The sequence below is a fragment of the Cetorhinus maximus genome, chromosome 32 (genome assembly GCF_964194155.1).
Source record: "Cetorhinus maximus chromosome 32, sCetMax3.hap1.1, whole genome shotgun sequence".
Lineage (NCBI taxonomy): Eukaryota > Metazoa > Chordata > Chondrichthyes > Lamniformes > Cetorhinidae > Cetorhinus > Cetorhinus maximus.
In genome coordinates, this window is record NC_135910.1 from 15721396 (window position 1) to 15745486 (window position 24091).

Here is a 24091-nt window from a genome sequence, read left to right on the forward strand (position 1 = left end):
AACTCAGTAGCGGGAACTCTGGCCGATTTGCCCCTCCATAGCCCAGGGAGTGCTGTAACTGGAGCTTCCCCATCACTGTCCCCGACTGCCAATGGCTAACTCCGCACAGATTAGGGATTAAAACTTGGGGCATTCCTGGTTTTCCGTGATGCAGCAGTGGGGAGACATCACCGCTAAGGGATTGTTGCAGCTAGAAATTTACTGCGCAGACTGATCCCAAAACGGTCCAATTAAAATCCTGATTGCGGCAGTGCCTGCAACAGAGTGACTACAACTGAGTAATTAGCTTAGGGATGAAAAATATGGCTAGATAGCTAATCACTCCCCAGTTATCCTTGTGTGAAGGTATGTGCATGCACAGGGTTTATATCCCCAAGCACAGAAGATTAAGCGGCAATCTAACTGAAACTTTTAATGATCAAAGGGTTTGCTAAGATAGATAAACTAGTTCCTCTGGTGCAGCGAATCTAGGACAAGCGGACACAATCTTAAAATTAAAGCTTTTCCGAGCAGCAGTGATGTTAGGAAGCATTTCTTCACACAAACTGAAGTGGAAATCTCTCCCCCAAAAAGCTGTTGGGGCTGGGGGTCAATTGAAAATGTCAAAACACTTAGATTGATTATTTTTTTATTGGATAAAAGTATTAAGAAATACAGATGGTGGGCAGTCGTTTTGGAGCTATCCAATTGAATGGCAGTACAGGCTCAGGGGCTGAATGGCCTCCTCCTCTTCCTAGTATTGAGAACAGTCCATCAACACCGATGATTTATTTTGACTATGGCGAGCTCAGGTTTGACCAAGGGCTTTTGGCACCTCGTTTGATTTTACTCACCAGGCTTCACTACAGAATTGCACTGTTCGCATTTTGGCAGCGGCTTTGTGAAGATCTGCGCTATTTGCAGGATGAAGAGAAAGGGGGAAAGTGGGATTAGTAACGTGATGCATATCCTAAAAACTGCAATCGCACATTGCAAGATACTGCACTACACAAAGGTCACAGTGGGAACGAACAATCGCTCTCCATTCTTGCGATCGTCACAGCAGCAAATTCCTACACAGAATCACCAGAAACTACAGAGAAGATCATCCCCGCGTACCTTCACCTCCACTCCCCTCCCCTCCCCATGGCCAAGATGATGCTTTTTGGGGGGTGGGTGATTTAGACGCAATATTAAATGTGATTTTAGTTTTAATCCTCTCAGCCATGGCTTGCACTTGTGAATCAGCAGGCTGTGAGTTCAAGTCCCACTCCAGAGACTCAGGCGCATAATCCATGCTGACACGCTCCCAGTGCAGTGCTGAGGGAGTGGGCGCACTGTCAGAGGGTCAGTGCTGATGGGGTGCTGCACCGTCAGAGGGTCAGTACCGAGGGAGTGCCGCACTGTCAGAGACGCTGCCTTTCAGATGAGACGTTATTCCTTTCACATCCTCGGGATGTCCCAAAGCACCTTACAACCAAGTTAAAAAAAAATCTTGCATTTATATAGTGCCTTTCATGACCACAAGACTTCTCAAAGTGCTTTACAGCCAATGAAGTGCTTTTGAAGTGTAGCCAATAGTGTCGGGAAAGATAAATATTGTAGTGCACAGCACATAGTATATATGGATAGAGATACTTTTAAAAGTGTCTTCATGTTAAATTAGCCAAACAAAAACCCTTTACATTGGAGACGGTTGCTGAGGAAAGAGATATGACAGTGAAAGTGTGTTTTAGCAAACACCCACTCAAACACAAGCAGGGAAACAGAAAGTCAAGCAGGTGAGTTAAACTAATCGCTTCCTTTAACTGCAACACCACCTACTGCTGTCCTCTCAAAATAGCTTGAGGTTAACACTGTTTGGGGTTGTGTTTTGTGATCCTAATGTTACTCATCATACAGAGAGTCTAGAAAATAACCCAGGTTGCCCCCAAAAAATTGTACTTGACTTGAAAACGCCTCTCAGACTTACAACGCCTGAGGGGGTGGCGGGTGGGGAGGGAGGGCGGAGCCTGATCAGCGGAGGAAAGGCCAGAGTGAGAAAGCTGTCAAATTCTGAGGCTTGTTTTGCTGGTGAAAGTTCACTGAAAACCTTACGTACCCTAGATACTAAAATGCCTCCAGCGTCACAAGTCGGGAAAAGCAGGTGTCAGCAGTGGGTAGCACCCTCACCACCCAGTCAGAAGGATGTGGGATCCAATTCCATTGCGATGGAATACTCTCCACTTGCCTGGATGAGTGCAGCTCCAACAACACTCAAGAAGCTCAACACCATCCAGGGTAAAGCAGCCCCGCTTGATTGGGACCCCGGCCACCACCTTAAACATCCACTCCCTCCACCACCCACGCGCAGCAGCAGCAGTGTGTGTACCATCTACAAGATCCTTTGCAGCACCTCACCAACAACTTAACAGCACTTTCCAAACCCACGGCCTCTACCACCTAGAAGGACAAGGGCAGCAGATAGACGGGAACGCCACCACCTGCAAGTTCCCCTCCAAGCCACTCACCACCCTGACTTGGAAATATAATCGGCCGTTCCTTCACTGTCGCTGGGTCAAAATCCTGGAACTCCCTCCCCAACAGCGCAGTGGGTGTGCCTCCTACCACATGAACTGTAGCGGTTCAAGGTAGCAGCTCACCACACCTTCTCGAGGGCAATTAGGGATGGGCAATGAATGCTGGCCTAGCCAGCAACACCCACATCCTGTGAAAGGATCACTTTTAAAAACACTCCAATGATTCAAGCCAATAACCTAGGCTGTCAATACAGTGAGGTGCTGAGGGAATGCTGTTGGAGGTGTGAATACTGGTTTACTGTCCTCGTACAGAGGCTATATAATAACTACCACCCTGTTAGATGGGTTGGTGAGGGGTGTATGAATGCAGACTTACTTTTCATCCAGTCCAGGTTATATTGCTTCTTGCACGCACTATTGGTACAGTGAGAGGTGTAGAATGTCCCATGTGCCTCTATCAAGTCCTCATCCTTTAGCCCAACTACTCGCTCCAGGGTGTCAATGTTCTAGAAGAGCATTAAGGAAAAATAATAGCAAGAGAAGCTTAGGTTTGATGCCAGGAGGAAGCTCCTGCCACAGAGAGTCAACAACCACTGGGACAGATTTCCATAAGGTACAAGTCCGAATTCACTGCATTTCTTCAGTAGGGATAAGGTGCTGAGATACAACAACATATCAAGTGATTAGGGGAGGCAATGGTGCAGTAGTATTGTTGTTGGACTAGTAATCCAGACACTCAGGGTAATACTCTGGGGACCCGGGTTCAAATCCCACCGATTGAATTCAATACAAGAAAAATTTAGAATCAAAAGTCTAATGATGACCATTGTTGTAAAAACCCATCCTTTAGGGAAGGAAATCTGGTTGAACAAGGGCAATTAGGGATGGGCAATAAATGCTGGCACCCACATTCAATGAATTTTAAAAAAAAGATAAACAGCAGGTTATTGATACGACTTCCCTGCTTGTGTCAGCCATGGCTCAGCTGGTGGGTCCCACAAGGTCCCTGGTTCAAGCCCCACTTCAAGATTTGGGTACAAATCTCATAAAGCCCCCCCCATGGCCAATTAACCAAATTACACTCTAACCATATCCAAGCAGTGCATGCCCAAAGGCAGCAAGACCTGGACAATATCCAGGTTTGGGCTGACAAGTGGCAAGTAACATGCCACATAAGTGCCAGGCAATGACCATCTCCATCTCCAACAAGAGAGAATCTAACCATTGCTCCTTGATTCTCAAAGGCATTACCATTACTGAATTCCCCACTAACAACCTCCTGGGGGTTACCATTAACCAGAAACTGAACTGGACTAGCCATATAAATACTGTGGCTACAAGAACAGGTCAGAGGCTAGGAATCCTGCAGCGAGTAACTCACCTCCTGACTCCCCAAAGCCTGTCCACCATCTACAAGGCACAAGTCAGGAGTGTGATGGAAAACCCTCCACTTGCCTGGATGAGTGCAGCTCCAACAACACTCAAGAAGCTGGACACTGTCCAGGACAAAGCAGCCCACTTGATTGGCACCCCCTCCACAAACATTCATTTCCTCCACCACTGATTAACAGTAGCAACAGTGTGTACCATCTACAAGATGCACTGCAGAAACTCACCAAGGCTCTTTAAGCAGCACCTTCCAAACCCACAACCACTACCATCCAGAAGGACAGAAGATGCATGGGAACACCATCAACTGGAAGTTTCCCATCCTGGCTTGGAAATATATCGCCGTTCCTTCACTGTCGCTGGGTTAAAATCCTGGAACTCCCTAACAGCACTGTGGGTGTACCTACACCACATGGACTGCAGTGGTTCAAGAAGGCAGCTCACCACCAGCTTCTCAAGGACAATTAGGGATGGGCAATAAATGCTGGCCCAGCCAGAGAAGCCCACATCCCTTGGATGAATAAAAAAATCCGCACACATTGAAAAGGATTGCTTAGGCAAAGTATTCGAATGTGTCCGGTTCCTGTGGAACTGCACCCCAGTAGGAGCCAGCATCTTCAGAAGGGCAGACTGTGGTCAGTAACTGACTCCTCACCGAGACTGTCTCAAAGGATACTTCTACACAAAGCTTGTGCCATTGGCTCCTGTGGATTCGTAGAAACTATAACTTTTATGTTGTGGATCGAGAGCCACATGCCAGGGACCAGGCCGCTAGTACAGCAGGAAATGTAGTACAGTCTTCTTCCTGTTAGGCAATCCCTTGGGGATCGAAGATGACTTGCTTCCGCCCTGGTTCAATGGGTTCTGAGCTGATAAGTGCAATGCGTGATCTGCAGATTCTGCCCTGGTGGTGCTTTAAGGATCAAGTAGATGGGCTAAAATAAAAGCAAAATACTGCGGGGATGCTGGGGAGCTGAAACAAGAACAGAAAATTCTGGAAAAGCTCGGCAGGTTTGGCAGCATCTGTGGAGAGAGAAACAGAGTTAACGTTTCAATTCCGATACGACTTCTTTGGAACTCGGTTCTGAAGAAGAGTCATACGGACTTGAAACGTTAACTCTGTTTCTCTCTCCGCAGATGCTGAGAGTGCTGCTGAGCTTTTCCAGCACTCTTTGTTTTTATGTGGGTAGGAGTGTTGTTTGGAGGTTTGTGCGCTCCCTCTGACGCCTCAACGTCGCCTCCGCGCGTTCCTGACGAAGCCTCTCGCTGTGCCCGGTGCCCTCCCAAATGAGCCTTCTCCATCTTGGTCAGTCACAAGCCAGGGACTCCTGCGAGTCAGCGGGGAATGCCTGGCCTCTTCAGGGATGTTTCGAGGACATCCCTAAAGCGTTTCCGCTGTCCTCCTGGGAGTCTCCTGCCGCGTCCAGGTTCCGAGTGGAGCCGTTGATTCGGGAGTCTGGTGGCAGGGGGGGCTAACAACTTGTCCCACCGGGCGGAGCTGGTTTGGAGTGATTGGCGCCCTTGATGCCGGGCATGTTGGCCTGGGGGTGGGGGGAAAGACACAGCTGTTGGACCACCTTTCTTGTCACCTGGTTTGGAGGATCTTGTTGGTTATACTGTTCCAGCTTTGAGATACCTGCTGTAGGTTGTCAAAGTCTCCAAATCATATAGAAGTGCCATGGACAACCAAGGCCTTAGTCTCGGGTTCAAGATCCTGGTCCTCAAATACTCTTCCATCTTCCGTCGGCTGAGGGGTGAGTTGGCGCATTGGAGGCGATGATGAATTTTGTCGTCTACGTCGAGAGGAGGCTCCCAAGATACGGAAAATGGTCCACATCTTCCAGGAATGCAATACAGAAATGCAAAAGGTGATAAGGGATGCAGTTATCTACTAGGCCACAAGGTGGCAGCCAGCTCAGATGCAACAGGACAGGGAAAACATATAACAACTACTGTAAACAAAACAAAAACAGAATTACCTGGAAAAACTCAGCAAGTCTGGCAGCATCGGCGGAGAAGAAATCAGTCAACGTTTCGAGCCTCCATGGCCCTTCGGCAGAACTGCAGCATAGTTTCAACAAGGGAGAAATATAAATTGGTTTAAGGTGGGTGGGGGGCGGGGGAGAAGAGACACATTGAGGGTGTGGTGTGAGCAGATAATAATCAAAAGATGTCAGAGACAAAAGGGTCAAAGAGGTGTTGAAGGTGGTGGTCTTTGTCTGAGAAAAGTGCTAATTAAGAATGGAAAACAGGATATTCAAAGTACAGCTCTAGTGGGGGTGGGGTGGAAAGACTAAAGGTTTTAGTTTTAGATTTAAAAATAATGGAAATAGGTGGGGAAAGAAGAGTCTATATAAATTATTGAAAAAAAACGGGTGGGGGGGGAAAGAAACGGGGTGGGGATGGGGGGAGGGGGAGTTTAAGATCTAAAGTTGTTGAACTCAATCTTCAGCACGGAAGGCTGTAAAGTGCCTAGTCGGAAGATGAGGTGCTGTTCCTCCAGTTTGCGTTGGGCTTCACTGGAACAATGCAGCAAGCCAAGGACAGACATGTTGGTAAGAGAACAGGGTGGAGTGTTAAAATGGCAAGCGACAGGGAGGTTTGGGTCTTTCTTGCGGACAGACCGCAGGTGTTCCGCAAAATGGTCGCCCAGTTTGCGTTTGGTCTCTCCAATGTAGAGGAGACCGCATTGGGAGCAACGAATGCAGTAGACTAAGTTAGGGGAAATGCAAGTGAAATGCTGCTTCACTTGAAAGGAGTGTTTGGGCCCTTGGACGGTGAGGAGAGAGGAAGTGAAGGGGCAGGTGTTGCATCTTCTGCGTGGGCATGGGGAGGTGCCATAAGTGGGGGTTGAGGAGTAGGGGGTGATGGAGGAGTGGACCAGGGTGTCCCGGAGGGAACGATCCCTACGGAATGCCGTCAAGGGGGGTGAAGGGAAGATGTGTTTGGTGGTGGCATCATGCTGGAGTTGGCGGAAATGGCGGAGGATGATCCTTTGAATGCGGAGGCTGGTGGGGTGATAAGTGAGGACAAGGGGGACCCTATCATGTTTCTGGGAAGGAGGAGAAGGCGTGAGGGAGGATGCGCGGGATATGGGCCAGACACGGTTGAGGGCCCTGTCAACGACCGTGGATGGAAAACCTCGGTTAAGGAAGAAGGAGGACATGTCAGAGGAGCTGTTTTTGAAGGTAGCGTCATCAGAACAGATGCGACGGAGGCGAAGGAACTGAGAGAATGGGATGGAGTCTTTACAGGAAGCGGGGTGTGAGGAGCTGTAGTCGAGGTAGCTGTGGGAGTCGGTAGGCTTGTAATGGATATTGGTGGACAGTCTATCATCAGAAATTGAGACAGAGAGGTCAAGGAAGGGAAGAGAAGTGTCAGAGATGGACCATGTGAAGATGATGGAGGGGTGGAGATTGGAAGCAAAATTAATAAATTTTTCCAGGTCCCGACGAGAGCATGAAGCAGCACCGAAGTAATCATCGATGTACCGGAGAAAGAGTTGTGGGAGGGGGCCGGAGTAGGACTGGAACAAGGAATGTTCCACATACCCCATAAAGAGACAGGCAGAGCTGGGGCCCATGCGGGTACCCATAGCCACACCTTTTATTTGGAGGAAGTGAGAGGAGTTAAAAGAGAAATTGTTCAGTGTGAGAACAAGTTCAGCCAGACGGAGGAGAGTAGTGGTGGATGGGGATTGTTGGGGCCTTTGTTCAAGGAAGAAGCTAAGGGCCCTCAGACCATCCTGGTGGGGGATGGAGGTGTAGAGGGATTGGACGTCCATGGTGAAGAGGAAGCGGTTGGGGCCAGGGAACTGGAAATTGTTGATGTGACGTAAGGTGTCAGAGGAATCACGGATGTAGGTGGGAAGGGACTGGACAAGGGGAGAGAGAAGGGAGTCAAGATAACGAGAAATGAGTTCCGTGGAGCAGGAACAGGCTGACACGATCGGTCTGCCAGGACAGTTCTGTTTGTGGATTTTGGGTAGGAGGTAGAAGCGGGCCGTCCGAGGTTGGGCGACTATCAAGTTGGAAGCTGTGGGAGGAAGATCTCCAGAGGAGACGAGGTCAGCGACAGTCCCGGAAACAATGGCTTGATGTTCTGTGGTGGGGTCCAACTACTGTACTTCAACATAGACGCTTCATTCATTTTACACTCCCCACTACACTGTACTTAGATTTCTCCCCCTGCAGTTTGCTGTGCCGAAAGTCTGTACCGTCCGACCTTTGAACTCTCACAGCCAGATTCGGGTCGTTTGTGAGCCATCAGTGAAATGAGCATGAAAACAGTACATACACAATGATGGACCGTACCTGTGTATAACAGCGTAACAGCAATCCCTTATCTCGCAGCATCCTCATGAAGTAATGGCAAACTGTGGGCTGCAGAAGATACACGTCCGTTAGTAAAGGAGGCAGAAAGGATGAGGGCGGGCCTTCTGTCCAGCATTTATAACGAATACAGGTGTATTTTCTTAGTCTTAGGAGCACTGGGAGTAACCGCAGGATCCACTCCAGCCAACAGGACAGGCAGGAATAAGCCTGGATTTGCCTAGTCACAGGTACAGGCTGCTTTTAAGAGGCCAGGGATGGGGAAGGGGGCGGGGGGGGGGGGAAGGTGGGGTGCTAGATTGAAATATTTTTTTGCAAACTCTTTCAGACGCAACATCTCTTACCTTAAACTGCCCCGGGTACAGTTCCTTTGCCAATGCGAAAAATGGTTCTGGGTGTTGCTGGAATATATAACAGATGAATGTTGGTAACATTCACAAAAAGTGACACAGGACATTAAAAGGCAGCTGTCCACACTTGGGTGTCCAATGCCTTACAATGGAGAGCCTTTTATTACTTGCCCCAAGGGGAAAAACCAGTCTACAGCAGCACAATATCTTCCCTCACCCCCACTGCGCTAAAACAGAAACACCCGGCCTTTCCCGCTCGGTATGTTCCCTCGGATAATAGCAAGCTTAACGGGGGAAGGAATCCCAGATACAATTCCGTGTCTTCACTGGCATTACTGGCTGCAAGGAACAAATACTTTCATTTGTATAGCGTCTTTCACGACCACTGGATGTCTCTCTCAAAGGGCTTTACTGCCAATGAAGTACTTTGGAAGTGTTGTAATGCAGGAAATGCGGCAGCCTATTTGCGCACAGCAAGCTCCCGTAAATGACGATGTGATAAGGATCAGATAATCTGTGTGTGTGGCTTTTGTGGAGGTATAAATATCAGCCAGGCCACCGGGGAAAACTCCCTCTGCGCTTCTTCGACAAACAGTGGTCGTGGGATCTTTTGCACCCACCTGAGTAGGCAAATGGGACCTGTTTAATGTCTTATCTGAAAGATGGCATCTCTGACAGTGCAGTGCTCCCTCACTACTGCACTGGAGTATCAGCCTCAATTTTTACACTAAAGCCCTGGAGTGGGACTTGAACCTGGAATTTTGTGATTCAGAGGCTACCAACTGAGCCACAGCTGTCTTTAAAAGCCCACGGAGATGAATGGCGCTTTTAACGTTGTAAATTGTCCTCAGGCGCTTCCCAGGAGTGTAATTAAATCCGACTCCAATTAACACAGGGATATTTTGGACAGGTGACCAAAAGCTCAGTCAAAAAGGCAGCTTTAAGGGGCATCTTAAAGAGCGATCAAACACAGCAGCCTATCAGGATGCCACTCCGAGACTGGCTCAATAAGCAAAGGGCAGCGTAGCAGCAACCCCACTCCACAGAGCCAGGGCACAAACCCACTGCGTAAGGCACTGTCAGCTCTGTGCATGATGTTCTTGTCTGGCACGAATATAATGCATTGTCGTAGCCGCAGCTTGAAAAAGTAAGCAACAATCACCTTGAAGTAGCCAGTCTCGAAAATCGCCTCTGGGTAGGGCAGGTCGTATTTCTGCAGGTTGTGGTAGAGGCCGGTACCGGGACTGCGGAAGTCAGGGATTCCTGCCGCTGCATGGGGAAGAGAATTCGCAGAGAGAACGTTTAGGGTGGGGGGAAAAAAAGATGCTTTGCTAAGCAGCGGCTGATCAGGTCGTCGAAGGCAACTCCATGTCGAGAGACCAAAGTGAAGGATCTCCCATTACGTAGAAAAACGCAGCTTCTGTTCTGCACCAGCGCCACTCACATCACAACACGACCTATATAGATAAACGTAAATCTACACGAGCTCTACATTAGCTCCTGGTCAGCAATACCTCCATTTTAATATTCAAATACCTTCATGGCCTTTCCCCCCCACCCCCTCACTATCTCTGTACTCTCCTCCAGCCCTCCCGGATTTCTGCGCTTCTCCGATTCTGGCTACTTGCACACCCGCCACCCCCACCCCGCCCACCCCATTTTAATCGCTCCATCACTGGCAGCTGTACTTGCAGCAAGAGTCAGGAGTGTGATGGAATAATCTCCACTTGCCTGGATGAGTGCAGCTCCTACGACACTCAAGAGGCTCCACACCATCCAGGACAAAGCAGCCCCGCTCGATTGGCACCCCATCCACAAACATTCACTCCCTCCACCATCGACGCACAGTAGCAGCAGTGTGTGTACCATCTACAAGATGCACTGCAGCAACTCACCAAGGCTCTTTAGGCAGCACCTTCCAAACCCGTGACCATTACCATCTAGAAGGACAAGGGCAGCAGGTAGATGGGAACACCACCAGCTGGAAGTTCCCCTCCAAGTCACTCACCATCCCGACTTGGAAATATATCACCGTTCCTTCACTGTCACTGGGTCAAAATCCTGGAACTGCCTCCCCAACAGCGCTACGGGTGTACCTACACCACATGGACTGCAGTGGTTCAAGAAGGCAGCTCACCCCCACCTTCTCAATTAGGGATGTGCAATAAATGATGATCTATGGGCCGTAAGTTCTGAAGTTTCTTGTCTAAACCTCTCCGCCTCTTTCTCACCTCCTTTAAGACAACCCTTAAACCCTAACTCTGAATAAGGCTTTGGTCACCTGTCCTAGTGTGACTTAGTGTCAAATATTGTTTTATAATGCTCCTGTGAAGTGGGCCTTGGGGTGCCCTGCTACATTAAAGGCCACTATATAAATGCAAGATTGTTGAATCTACACCATGAACCTAAGCAGCGGTAAAGGAAAATAGACTCAGGCTGGCCTGCTGTACATAACACAGGGGAGATGGTGGCAGGAGAGTGGTAATGTCACTGGACTAGAAACCCAGGGAATGCTCTGGGGACCCGGGTTCAAATCCCACCACAGAAACTGGTGGAATTTTAAATCAATTAATAAAATCTCAGTAATGGTGACCATGAAACTATCATGATTGTTGTAAAAACCCATCTGGTTCGCTAACGTTCCCCTTTAAGGAAGGAAATCTTACCCGGCCTGGCCTATATGTAACTCCAGATCCACAGTAATGTGATTGTCGGCTTTTAACTGCCCCTCTGAAACGGCCTTAGCAAGACACTCGGTTGAAGGGCAATTAGGGATGGGTGGCAAATGCGCAAAAGGGTAATTTTTAAAAAAACGTTTTTAAATCCACGGAAATACCTTCTCACTTCCCATTCCCGGAATTAACTTGGGCTGCAGTGAGCATAAATCTTAAAAGTCCCTTTTGTAAGAAACTCATTAACACTTACATGTTGATATGCCAGCTCCGACCATGCATATAATCTTTTCACCTGAAAAGGAAATTCAATTAAAGGTATTAATGTTGAACAAAGCGTCAACACTCCTAAAAATATTCCTTTTTTTCCCCCTCCCCTTCATCTTTCAATTTTGCCAGGCAACACTGGGGGAAAAGATGACTTTTTAAAAATGTGCTTAAAAACGCATGAATAAACTAGCCAACTTCAGACAGGTCGGGTATCAGAGTGTGGTGCCGGCAAGGGTAAAACGGTAAACCCAATTCCGTTTCTTGCCGAGCGAGTTCGTAGCAGGAGCTGCCTAGGGAAATGTGACCACAACTTTCTCTCACACCATCACTAGGGCAGAAGCCTGGGAATAGGTACCTGACCGCCCTCTAAAGCAGGGGTGGGGAACCCACCCGACCCGTGGGCTGGATCCAGCCCCTGGCTCAGTTTCATCCGGCCCATGGCAAGATTCCTAAAAATATAGGCCTATGACAGCGGGGCCTTCAACATGGCACTTATCATCATCGTTACGAATTTGCTTTGGATAAAAGCGTCAGCGCAATTGCTATAATACTTAACAAGATAACATTCAAATTCAGCCATCGCATTAAAACAGCAGGTGAGTTGGAATGTTTCTGTACTCTCTCTAATAAAACCAAATTAAATTGATTTTAAGTGTGTGTGGCCCGGGACTGATTTTGTCTGTGTGTGAATGGCCCGTGATATGAAAAGGATTCCCCACTCCCAAGGAGAGATCAATAGCGATAAGGTCCATCGAGGTCACTGGAAGGATGGCAGGTGCTTGTGAACAAATTTTTTAAATCGCACCGGTGACACGGGAACTCTTCTGAACCATGACTGCAACATCTGGCTGGGACAGAGTCGTGGGAGCTTTACTCAGCATCCATCTGCTCCCACTCTGATATCACCTCCGTTTTAAAATTCTCATCCTTGTCTTCAAATCCCTTGCTCGCCCTCTCTATCTTTGTAGCTTCTTCCAGCCCTACAAGCGTCAAGATGTCTGTGCTCCTCCAATTCTGGCCTCTTGCGTATTCCTCGATCTTAATCGCTCCCCCATTGGCGGCTGTGCCTTTAGCTGCCTGGGCCCTAACCTCTGGAATTCTCTCTCTAAATCTCTCCAACCCCCTCTCCCCTTTAAGAGGCTCCTTTAAAACCTGCCGCTTTGACCAAGCTTTTGGTCACCTGTCCTAATATATGCTTATGCGGCACTGTGTCAAAATTTGTTTGATAACGTTCCTGTGAAATGTTCTGAAAAGTTTTACCTCACTAAAGCTGCTATATAAATGCACGTTATTGTTGTTGAAGTACTCCATTGGTAAACGCCAAAGTGTCAAAAGTCGTCTTCCACCCTCCCATCCCCTCAAAAAAATACAAAGCAAAGTGAATGTCCAAGCGGCAGTCTAGATTGAAACAGCACTTGAGATTTAACTGACCCAACTTACATTTTTTGTTCAGGATGTACTTTGCTATCCCTTCCAGACTGAGTTCTTCCAGGATCTTGGTGGGTCGTTGCTCCCGCAGATCGAGTGACCGTGACAGTAAGTTCCTCAGAAAATCCACTGCAGAGGAAAGCTCGGACAGTAAGAAATCACAGAATCTGGACAGCGCTACAGGAGGCCGTTCAGCCCATCACGCCTGTGATAGCTCTTTGAAAAAGCTTTCCAATCAACCCCACTCTTCCCTCACAGCGCCCCCCCCCCCTTTTATCCAATTCTCTTTTTGAAAGTTATTACTGAATCTGCTACCGCCACCCTTTCGGGCAGCGCATTCCGGATCACAACAACTCGCTGCGGTAGAAATCAACTTCTCATCTGCCCCTCTGCTTCCTTTACCCATTATCTTAAATCTGTGTCCCTCTGGTTACCAACCCTTTTGCCAGTGGAAATAGTTTCTCCTCATTTACTCTTATCAAAACCCTTCATTCTGAACACCTCGATTAAATCTCCTCTTAACCTTCTTTTATCAACTTGTAAACCTTTCCAACGTGTGTCGATGGCAGGCAGCGAGACTGGGAGAGATACCTGGTCAGCCAGCTGAAGAAGGGAACAGTAAACCACGGCAGCGTCTTGCCAAGTATAACCATGGACCAACACAGAAGTCTATGGTTGCCAATGCCCTGTTGGGGCCTGGTAGCTAAAGAAAGGGAAAGGAACCTCCTCTGCTCGGAGGAGACCCCCCAATCCCTGCTTCTTCAGTCTCTCTACGTCACTGAAGACCCTCATCCCTAGTACCATTCTAGCAATCCTGGTAAAACGCCTGAAATGAAAACGTTGTCCCACTCCCTGTGACTGGCATCTCTCATCCTTTCAGCACCAAACTCACACAATAAAAAGGCTCTGCTACATTAAAGGCCACTATATAAATGCAAGATTGTTGAATCTACACCAGGAACCTAAGCAGCGGTAACGGAAAATAGGCTCAGGCTGGCCTGCTGTACATAACACAGGGGAGAGATGGTGGCAGGAGAGCGGTAATGTCACTGGACTAGAAACCCAGGGAATGCTCTGGGGGCCCGGGTTCAAATCCCACCACAGAAACTGGTGGAATTTTAAATCAATTAATAAAATCTCAGTAACGGTGACCACGAAACTATCACGATTGTCGTAAAAACCCACCTGGTTCACTAACGTTCCCCTTTAAGGAAGGAAATCTGCTGTCCTTACCTGGCCTGGCCTACATGTAACTCCAGATCCGCAGTAATGTGGTTGTTGGATTTTTAACTGCCCCTCTGAAATGGCCTTAGCAAGACACTCAGTTGAAGGGCAATTAGGGATGGGTGGCAAATGCGCGAAAGGATAATTTGGAAAAGGATAAAGGATAAATGACGTATTCTCTATTCAAAAACGCCAGTTTTACCCCTACGTAATTATGAATGCCAGCAGGCCTCCTGTGGCATTGCTCACACTGGTGCAGAGAATACGTTGGGAGCGTGACACTTAAAAGATTTGTGTCCTATCCGAGATTTTTATGACTATATTTTGCTCTGGTTCTAATGGTCATCAGGTCAACACATTTCATAGTCAAAAGTCCGTGCGAACTTAAGACACTAGATTAATGGACAGAGTCTCTACCCTATTCTAAACATAACTAAGCAATCACTGCAAGCTCACTATTGGGACAGTTGGTTGCTCTTGGACCAGAATCGGTCTCCCAAACTGACAAACAGCAGCAGCTTTTGCCCCTCTTTATACTTATTTCATTGCTTATATATGGTCGCATTTGTGACACCTCACATGAGTCATGGAGTTTTAGTTTGTGACCCTTGGGTCATAAGGTTAGGCATCGTATGTATGAGCCCTTAGGTGCCAAACAGCTAGTGCAGACGGAGGCTCATGCTCTGGGGGCACGGGTTCAAATCCCATCGCGGGAGCTGGTGGAATTTAAACTCAATTAATAAATCGGGCGTATAAAACTAGTTTCAGTAATGGTGACCGTGATCTGTCATCGATTGTTGTAAAAACCAATGCCCTTTACAGAAGGAAATCTGCTGTCTTTATCCAATCTGCGGCCTATATTTTTCTTAAATTCTTAAAATGGGATGTGGGCGTCGCTGCCCAGGCCAGCATTTATTACCCATCCCTAGCTCAGAGGGCATTTAAGAGTCAACCACATGGCTGTGGGTCTGGAGTCACGTGTAGGCCAGACCGGGTAAGGACGGCAGATTTCCCTCCCTAAAGGGCATTAGTGAACCAGATGGGTTTGGACTCTAGACCCACAGTAATGTGGCTTTCTCTTAACTGCCCTCCGAAATGGCACTCCATTCAATGGCAATTAGGGATGGCCAAAAAAATGCTGGGCTCGCCAGTGACACCCACAGACCATGAAAGAATAAACAAAACATGTCCCTCTGCCAAAATAGCTGGTTAAATCATAGAGAATTTACAACATGGGCCATTCAGCCCATTGTGTCTGGGCTGGTTTGACGAAGAACTAACTGGCCTAATCCCACCTTCCTGCACTAGGTCAGTCTCACTGCAGATGCAAGTTAAAGGAAGCTATTTAAAATTTTAAACTTCTGCTTCCTGTATAGTTTGCTCAAGATGATTTAACCCAAGTTAAGGGTCTTAAGCTACATGTGTGGCTACCTCATTTTATCCATACTGCTACGCTCGATCCTACCCAAAATTTGTGCATTAGCCCCCTCCGCCTTGTACATTTTACCTCTTACATAGGATATACGGCACAGAAATAGGCCATTCGGCCCAACCAGTCTATGCCGGCATTGATGCTCCACTTGAGCCTCTTCACATCTTTCTTCATCTAAATCTGCCATCATAACCCTCCATTCCCTTCTCCCTCATAAGCTATTCCAGCTTCCCCTTAAATGCATCTACACTATTCGCTTTAACCACTCCCGGTGATAGTGGCTTTCACATTCTCACCACTCTCTGGGTGTGGATGTTTCTTCTGAATTCCTGGAACCTAGGGGCTTAGGAGCAGGAGTAGGCCATTCAGCTCTTCGAGCCTGCTCCACCATTCAATAACATCATGGCTGATCTGGCTGTGGTCTCAGGTCCACTTTGCCGTCTGCCCCCCATAACCCTTGACTCCCTTGTCCATCAAGAATCTGTCAAACTCTGTCAAACAATGACCCAGCCGCCACTACTTTCTGGGAAAGAGAATTTCACACACTGACGACCTTCTGAGGGAAAATGTTTCTTATCTCCATCTTAAACCATAGACCTCTTATTCTTAAACTGTATTCTCTGGTTCTAGTCTCTCCCACAAGTGGAAACATCCTCCCAGCATCCAGTCTATCAAGTCCTTTCAGGATCTTGCACGTTTCAATAAGATCACCTCTCATTCTTCTAAACTTAGTTATGCTCTTCACCACAGGAGGAGACATTCTCTCCGTGTCCACTCAATCAAAATATTTCATAACTTTAAAGACCTCTGTTAGGTCAGCCCTCAGCCTTCTTTCTTCATTAGAAAAGAGAGTCAGCCTGGAGCTTTAAGACAGATGAATAGACTGTTTGTTGGGCATCAAGGGATATGGGGCAAAGATACATGTCGATGATCTAGGAACATTGGAACAGGAGGCGGCCACTCAGCCCCTCCAGTCTGTTCCACCATTCAGTTCGATCATGGATTATTAACTTGTATCGTTTCTGTAATCCTTAGTGCCATTGCCTAACAAGGGCCGATGGATGGAAATCTGATTGGATGGTGGAGCAGGCTTCAGTAGCAAATAGGAGTAATTCCCCGACATGTTTTGCGGATTGTAATCTGACAATTCATCGTAGACCTGTCCAAATAACACAAGACTGAAGAAAAAGGCCAACGGGGTTGACGCCTCACCAACAAACCACGTGCAAGGATCCACAGGCAGAGGCCGGGGAGATAATTAGCCACCCGTTCCACTCAAAAAATAACGTGTGGCTCTCCCTGGTGAAGCGCCACACTGGTGGCTATGGAAACACACTCCAAAGATAAGCCAGGGCCTTCAGACTAAGAGGAGGATGGGGAACGAACATGAGCAGAATCGTGAATAAAACAAGTCAGTAAAACATGGTTGGCAGAAACTGTACGTACTTTCAGGAGCGTCGGTCGGGTCACTCGCTTCCCCTTGAGAATCCGCGCTCTGAAAGGTAAAGAAAACGGCTCAAAGGCCCTGGTGCAGTTCATCAACTTAGAACAACATTCCTTCGTACCTTCTATTGCTAACATTTATCTCATTCCCTTTTTAATGGCGCTACAATGGCACTGAGACTCTGCCTCGTTTGCCACTGGTGTTAGGAAGAAAGAAAGTTTCATTTATTTAGCGCATTTCACAACCTTCTGACACCCCAAAGCACTTCGCAGTCAATTAGCTACTTTTGAAATGTTGTCAGCAATGACACAAATCGCTAGACAGTCTTTTTTTTTTGTGGGGGGGAATGGAGCCTGAGGGGTAACTGTCGGCCAGTACATGGGGAACATTCCCCTGCACGTCTCTGAACAATGCCGCATCCACCCAAGATGATCTCTTTTACATAAGAACATAAGGAATAGGAGCAGGAGTAGGCTATTTGGCTCCTTCAGCTTGCTGTACCATTCAACAAGATCATGGCTGAGTGTCTACATCGACTTCCCTTTCCCACACTATCGCCACATCCCTTCGCGTCCAAAGGAATTGCCTCATCCAAGGTGGGAAGAACCCGACAGTGTAGCACTCCCTCCGTATGGCACTGAAGTGCCAACCTAGGTTACGTGCTTAAGTCTCTGTAGTGGGGCTTGGAACAAATGACTCAGAAACCAGAGTGTTATCCAGGGAGCCAGAGCTTTTCTACTAATCGTGTGTGAAAAATATGTTTCTTCTAATTCCCTTCCCGCAACCCCCCAACCCCAGTTCAAGTCACAGGTTTATGCTTCCCTGTTACTGATTCACTAACCACAACAACCCGAGAATAAGGCATCTGAACCTCTACGTACCACATCCAAGAAGGATTCATGATGAATGCAGAGCAATAATATTTACCTTCTTTCTCAATGAATGAAAGACAAAAACAATTTCCTTTAGATTTCCATAATGTTGCTCAGCTCCAGCCCTGCATCAGTTGCTGAAACCCTCAGCCCTGCCTTTGTTACCTCTTCCCCTATTCCAACGCACTCCTGGCTGATCTTCCACATTCCACCCTCTGTAAACTTCAGATCATCCAAAACCGCTGTCTGTGTCCTAACTCACACCAAATGCTCACCTCTGTGCTCACTGACCTTCACTGTCTCCCAGTCTGGCCACACCTCGATTTTAAAATTCTCACCCTTGTTTTCAAATCATTCCATGGCCTCGCCCCTATCTATCTCTGTAATCGCCTCCAACCCCACAACCCTCTGAGATCCCTGCGTTCCCCTAATTCTGGCCCCTTGAGCATTCCTGATTTCAATCATTCCACCATTTGTGCCCGTGCCTTAGATGCCTGAGCCCCAAGCTCTGGAATTCCCTTCCTAAATCTCACTGCCTCTCCCTCTCCTCCTTCAAATCCACCTTTTGACCAAGCTTTTGGTCATTTGCCCTAATGTCACCTTATGTGTCTTGGTGTCAAATTTTGTAATGCTCCTGTGAAGAACCTCGAGATGTTTTATTGTATCAAAAGTGCTATATAAATATAAGTTGTTGAGGTGCTATGAATATTTTGGGGTCAGGATTGATTGCAAGATTCCAGTGACCAAAACATGCATTTTCACAAATTATTATATTTTTAGGTACCTCACTTCCAGAGCTAGCACCAGTCTTCGGCACTGAAGCTGATGAAGGAAAAGAAACAGGTTTAAGAGAATTCTTTTAGATCACACGTAGATTTGCATGGGTTTAAAGGGATATCTAAACAGCTTCAGAAAAAAAGGATTCGGCAGACTGCTTTCTCCATTCATTTGCACTCCACCCACTGCACGATCACATCAACCATAACATTACTGGTACAGAATGTCTCTTGTGGAAACTAGCGTATGATCTTCTATCTCCCAAATAAAAGTTCATCAAATAGTGACGGAGCAAGTAAACAAAAACAAAAGATTAGTCCCGGGAGATCTAAATGGGAAAGAGCAGAATCATCACCAAAAGCTGCCATTCAAAAACTTTAAAAAAAAATGTAAAGTAAGTTGGGGGCAGAGGTGATGTTCTGAAACTGTTGAACTCAATACTGAGGCAGGAAGGCTGTAAAATGCCTCATCGATAGAAGATGTGCTGTTTCCTGAAGCTGTTGGTCATTATTACAGAGCCATTATAATGATTATAGAGTCATTACAGCACAGAAGGAGGCCAGTCAGCCCATCCAGTCTATGCTGGACTTACATTGGGCATTGAGTTCCAAAGACAAGTCATATTGGACTCAAAACGTTAACTCTGTTTTTCCCGCTGCCCAGATGCTTCCTGACCCGCTGACTATTTCCAGCACTTTGTTTTTATTACAATGGGCATCATTGGAATAGGGGAGGAGGCTGAGCGAGGACAGAGAGATCAGACTGGAGAGGTGCATGAGTTAATGGAGCGAAATGACTTCTAATACAAAAGCAAAATACTGCAGAGGCTGGAAATCTGAATTTTTTAAAAAAAACTTGGAAATCCTCAGCAGGTTATGTAGCTTCTAGGAGAGAGAAAAATGAGTTAACGTTTTCCAGCCATCCTGATCTCAGATTTATTGTTTAGCCCATGATTTAATTAGCCCCTTTAAACGTCCCTTTAACCAGTTTGTAGCTAAGGCCCGCCTACCCAATGTTCTGACTGGCTCATTTAACCCCAGGGAAGAGAAATTCGGACAATTCATTGGTCCAAATAGACGTCAATCATAGTACGTCATCACCAATCCCGCCCCTTCTCAAGCGCCGCCCGACGCCATTTTCTTCGCACGCAAAGCGGCGCACTCGTCAACGAACGAATTTAGAATTATTCACGGCACAATGAGAGCGGGAAACGCCCTTATGATGTGGGCTTTAAACCGCCTTTCACCTTCTGACTCCGACATCGAGCCGATTTATCGTGAATCCTTGCTTCCACCGCTTTCAGTCGTCCGGCTCCGCCCTACTAATCCCTCCAACCCGAAATGCCTCCGGCCGGATAACTGGGGAGCTGAAGAAAGGTTCCGCCCTAAGGATTTATGTTGTACAGCTGAATGCTGTGCTGGGAAGTGGCCCTGGGCGCTATTTCCATACGGTCAATGAGAAGCAGAAAAAGAACAAAGAGTACAAAGAACACAATGGCTGTGTAAGAGGAAATAATCATATTCATGGGAAGTGACACATGCAGTGCATTTTTACAATTGAAAAATCATTGATACCCCTGAACCTGGTGAAAAGTGATGCCATAATTACAGAGCCATGACTCAGCCAGCTTGGTTGGCGGGGAGGGGTGGGGTGTGGTAGCCTTAGTTCCAAAGCTGTCAGCATCAGGCAAAATATAGGAACAAATCAGGTGGGGAACACCATGTTTCCAGATCTCAATTGTGTTGCCAGGGCGTTCACAAAAGTTGGCAGACACTTTCTTGCAAGGGAATTATCAAATGTTAATTTTTATCTGTGAACAATGCATTGTAGGGATATTGGTACAGGGATAATAATTTGATATGGCAGTTTGCTGCCACTGACACTTGCGCATGACAGCAAGCAAAAAAATAAACGTAAAGCATCCACACGTATTAACATTGTCAGGATTTGAAAAGAAAGAGAGACTTGCATTTATACAGCGCCTTTCATGACCTCCCAAAGCGCTTTACAGCCAATTAAGTAGTTTTTGAAGTGTAGTCATTGCTGTAATGTAGGGAATCAGGCAGCCACTTTGCACAGAGCAAGCTCCCACAAACAGCAATGTGATAATGACCAGAGAACCTGTTTTTAATGATGTTGATTGAGAGATAAATGTTGGCCAGGAAACCAGGGAGAACTCTTTGAAATAGTGGCCATGGGATCTTTTACACTCACCTGAGCAGGGAGATGGGCCTTACTTTAACATCTCATCTAAAAGACGGCACCTTGGACAGTGCAGCACTCCCTCAAGTACTGAACTGGAGTGTCAGCTTTGATTTTTGCATTCAATCCCTAGACTGGAACTTGAACCTGGACTCTGAGACGAGGGTGCTACCAGTTGAGCCACAGCTGACATCAGAGTGATCGTAAAATGTTACAGCACAGAGGGAGGCCATTTGGCCCATCTTGCCTGTGCCAGCTCTTTAGAGCTGTCCAATTAGGTCTCAATCCGCACAGCTCTGTAATTTTTTTTCCTGCAAGTATTTATCCAGTCTCTTTTGAAAGCTATTATTGAATCTGCTTCCGTTGCCTTTTCAGGCATTGGGTTCCAAATCACAACTCCCTGTGTGAAAACAAAAAATGTTATCTTTGGTTCTTTTACCAATCTTAAATCTGTACCCTGTGGTGACTGACCCTCCAACCACTTAAAACAGTTTCTCCTTATTTGTAATATCAAGAGCATTCATGATTTTGAGCATGTCTCTCCTCTTAACCTTCCCTGCTCTAAGAACAACACGGCTTCTTCAATCTCTCTGAAGTCCCTCATCCACACCACCGTTCTGGAAAATATCATTTGCATCCTCTCCAAGGCCTTGACATCCTTCCTAAAGTGTGGTGGTCCGAATTTAACACAACTGAATTGTTGTTTTATAAAGGTTTGGCGTACTGTAACTTCCTTGCTTTTGGATTCTATTACCCAATTAATAAAGCCTGGTATCCCATGTGCGTTTTTAAAAACCATTGTCTCAACTTGGAAGCTGCTGTGATTGATTTTTGATGTGTTGAATAGTCTCTGTGATGGCGACAGCAGAATCAGTGCAATTGGTTTAGCTGCTGATGAGCAGGAGTGATTGAAAATTATCATCACCATGGGGTTCTGGTCATTCTTGACCACATGAAAGAAGGGACCTGTATTTATATAGCACGTTTCACAATCCCAGGATGTCCCAAAGCACTTTACAGCCAATGAAGCACTTTTGAAGTGTAGTCATTGTTATAATGTGGTGGATGGTAGGTTACAGTTCACTCAGGGAGCCAGAGTTGCTGTAGCAACACACACCTTTCCATGCCTGTTGTAGTCTGGAGTTATGGATAGTGACGGTAGAGGCTCCAACTTTCTTCCCATCACATGGCTGACCAGGAATCTCTCCCACTCGTACCACCTGCCATTGGCGTGTGCTGAAAGGATTTGCAGGTTGATATTCAACCTGTTTGGCCGCATTGCAAACACACCTTCCTTGGCCATCAAGCCCCGGAGTGGAACTCGAACCCGGAGCTTCTGAGTCAGAGTCAGGGACGCTAACCCACTGCTCTACCAGACCTCTCGTTGTAATGCATGAAATGCAATTTGTGCACAGCAAGCTCCCACAGACAGCAATGTGATAGTAAGCAGATAGTCTGTTTTTTTGTGATATTGGTTGAGGGATAAATATTGGTCAGAAAACTGGAAATAACCCTCCTGCTCTTCTTCGAAATAGTGCCATGGGATCTTTTTGGTCCATTTGAGAGGCAAATAGGTTATTGGTTTAACATCTCAAGCGATCCATTAAACCGTGAAAAGATGGATTAAAATTTCCGGGGTGCGTCTGGCCTATGCAGCATATCACCAGCCTTTTTATGGCTTTATCACTGGCAGCCATACTTCAGCTGCCTGCCTTAAGCTCTGGACTTTCCTCCCTGAACCTCTCCTTCCTTCAATTATGCAATTCTAAAGCCTCTTTTATTGACCAAGCTTTTGGCCAAATGTTGTGATATCACCTCATCTGGCTCAATGTCGAATTTTAATGAAAGGCTGGAAATTGGGCTTCCTGAACAGACAATTAAAATCCCTGCCGACAATAATTAAATCTAATGGTATCTTTAAATACTTTAAGAGGCCTCTGTGTCCTGGTATTACGCACCGCATATTCCCTCCCGTGATTGGCTCACGTGCCGACAGGAGAGTTGATCCGATAGGTTCAGCGGGCTGTCAATCACGTACGTCACCGCAAGGCAGCTACTAGCGCCATCTTGTTCGCCGGATATCAGACGCGAGTTAATTTACCTCGGTGGCTCTTAAAAAGCCCGTCACGCGACTGAGGTGATGGTTTTATTAAATCCGCCTTTTTTTTTCTTTGCGGAGTCGGATCCCGACACGCTCTTTTATTTAGCTCTCGTCACGCTCTTGTCCCACGGTAAAAATGTTTCCCCCCCCCAACGCTTCCGGTCCACCTCCAAAATCCTTCCGGCTGGTGAATTCTAAGCTAAGACAGGTTCCGGCCTTGAATATAAGTTGATGTTCTGCCTGGACACTGGGGAGGTGGCATCTTTCAACTGGTCCACAATGTACCGGAGGAGGAAGAAGAGGAGGATGAAAACAATCAGCGAAATGGCGATCATACCTGCTGCATTAAACAAAACAATGCAAATCTTACATTTATGAAAATTGGCGACATCATTCTGTGCAGTCAATTACCTTCCATTCCCCTCCTCAAATCAGGATTCACTTAGTCCAAGCCCTGTAGACCACACCTGGAGTGTTGGGCACAGATCTGCTCTGGGCTCCATACACCCTGCAAATATACACTTTATTCAAAAAGAAATATCTAAAGAAACATTACAAAAATACATTTCAAATCGCCATAACGGGAGGTGCAATAAACAATCAACTTTTTCCGCAGAGAATGTTGCGCGTTTGAGGTGCCTCGAAACAATTGTATTAACTGTAGACGTTCAAGAACAAGCTTTTATCGGAGGGGTCCTACACCATTACCGGCCCATCGTGGCTGAAAGGCCTTACGCACCGGTCTTTCCCCATTGCGCCTTTGCAGCGTCTGCGCCAAGCTTGAGTGCGTCCCTCAGCACATGGTCCTGGGCCTTGGAATTTGCCAGTCTGCAGTACTCGGTCGGGGACAACCCTTTGCGCTGTAAGACCAGCAAGTTTCAGGCAGACCAAAGAGTGTCTTTCATCAAGTTGATGACCCTCCAGCTATTAGCCCCTTGAACCTACTCTGCCATTCGATAAGATCATGGCTGATCTGATTGTGGCTCAACTTCACGGACCTGTCTCTCCCCGCCCCATAACCCTTGACCCCTCTTGTTGATCAGGGTGACCAACTGTACCGTATTTTAAATGATTACCCTTTATTTTTACTATTTGTCCACC

The 24091-nt window shown here is 46.9% G+C and overlaps 1 protein-coding gene across 2 annotated transcripts in view; it reads right to left on the reverse strand.

Moving 5' to 3' along the window:
• The window catches only part of sirt2 (sirtuin 2 (silent mating type information regulation 2, homolog) 2 (S. cerevisiae)), a 35611-nt gene extending 15547 nt beyond the window's left edge, over positions 1–20064 (reverse strand). For both annotated transcript variants that reach the window (XM_078533327.1, XM_078533326.1), the window contains exons 1-10: positions 19934–20064; positions 18695–18732; positions 17041–17089; positions 12951–13067; positions 11494–11535; positions 9731–9837; positions 8563–8619; positions 8201–8269; positions 2875–3004; positions 834–893 (exon numbers count right to left, since the gene is read on the reverse strand). In XM_078533327.1, coding sequence (XP_078389453.1) covers positions 834–893; positions 2875–3004; positions 8201–8269; positions 8563–8619; positions 9731–9837; positions 11494–11535; positions 12951–13067; positions 17041–17089; positions 18695–18732; positions 19934–19949 — 685 coding nt within the window. In that variant the 5' untranslated portion in view covers positions 19950–20064. The remainder of the gene's footprint in view (positions 1–833; positions 894–2874; positions 3005–8200; positions 8270–8562; positions 8620–9730; positions 9838–11493; positions 11536–12950; positions 13068–17040; positions 17090–18694; positions 18733–19933) is intronic.
• Between the last annotated feature and the right edge of the window lie 4027 nt (positions 20065–24091).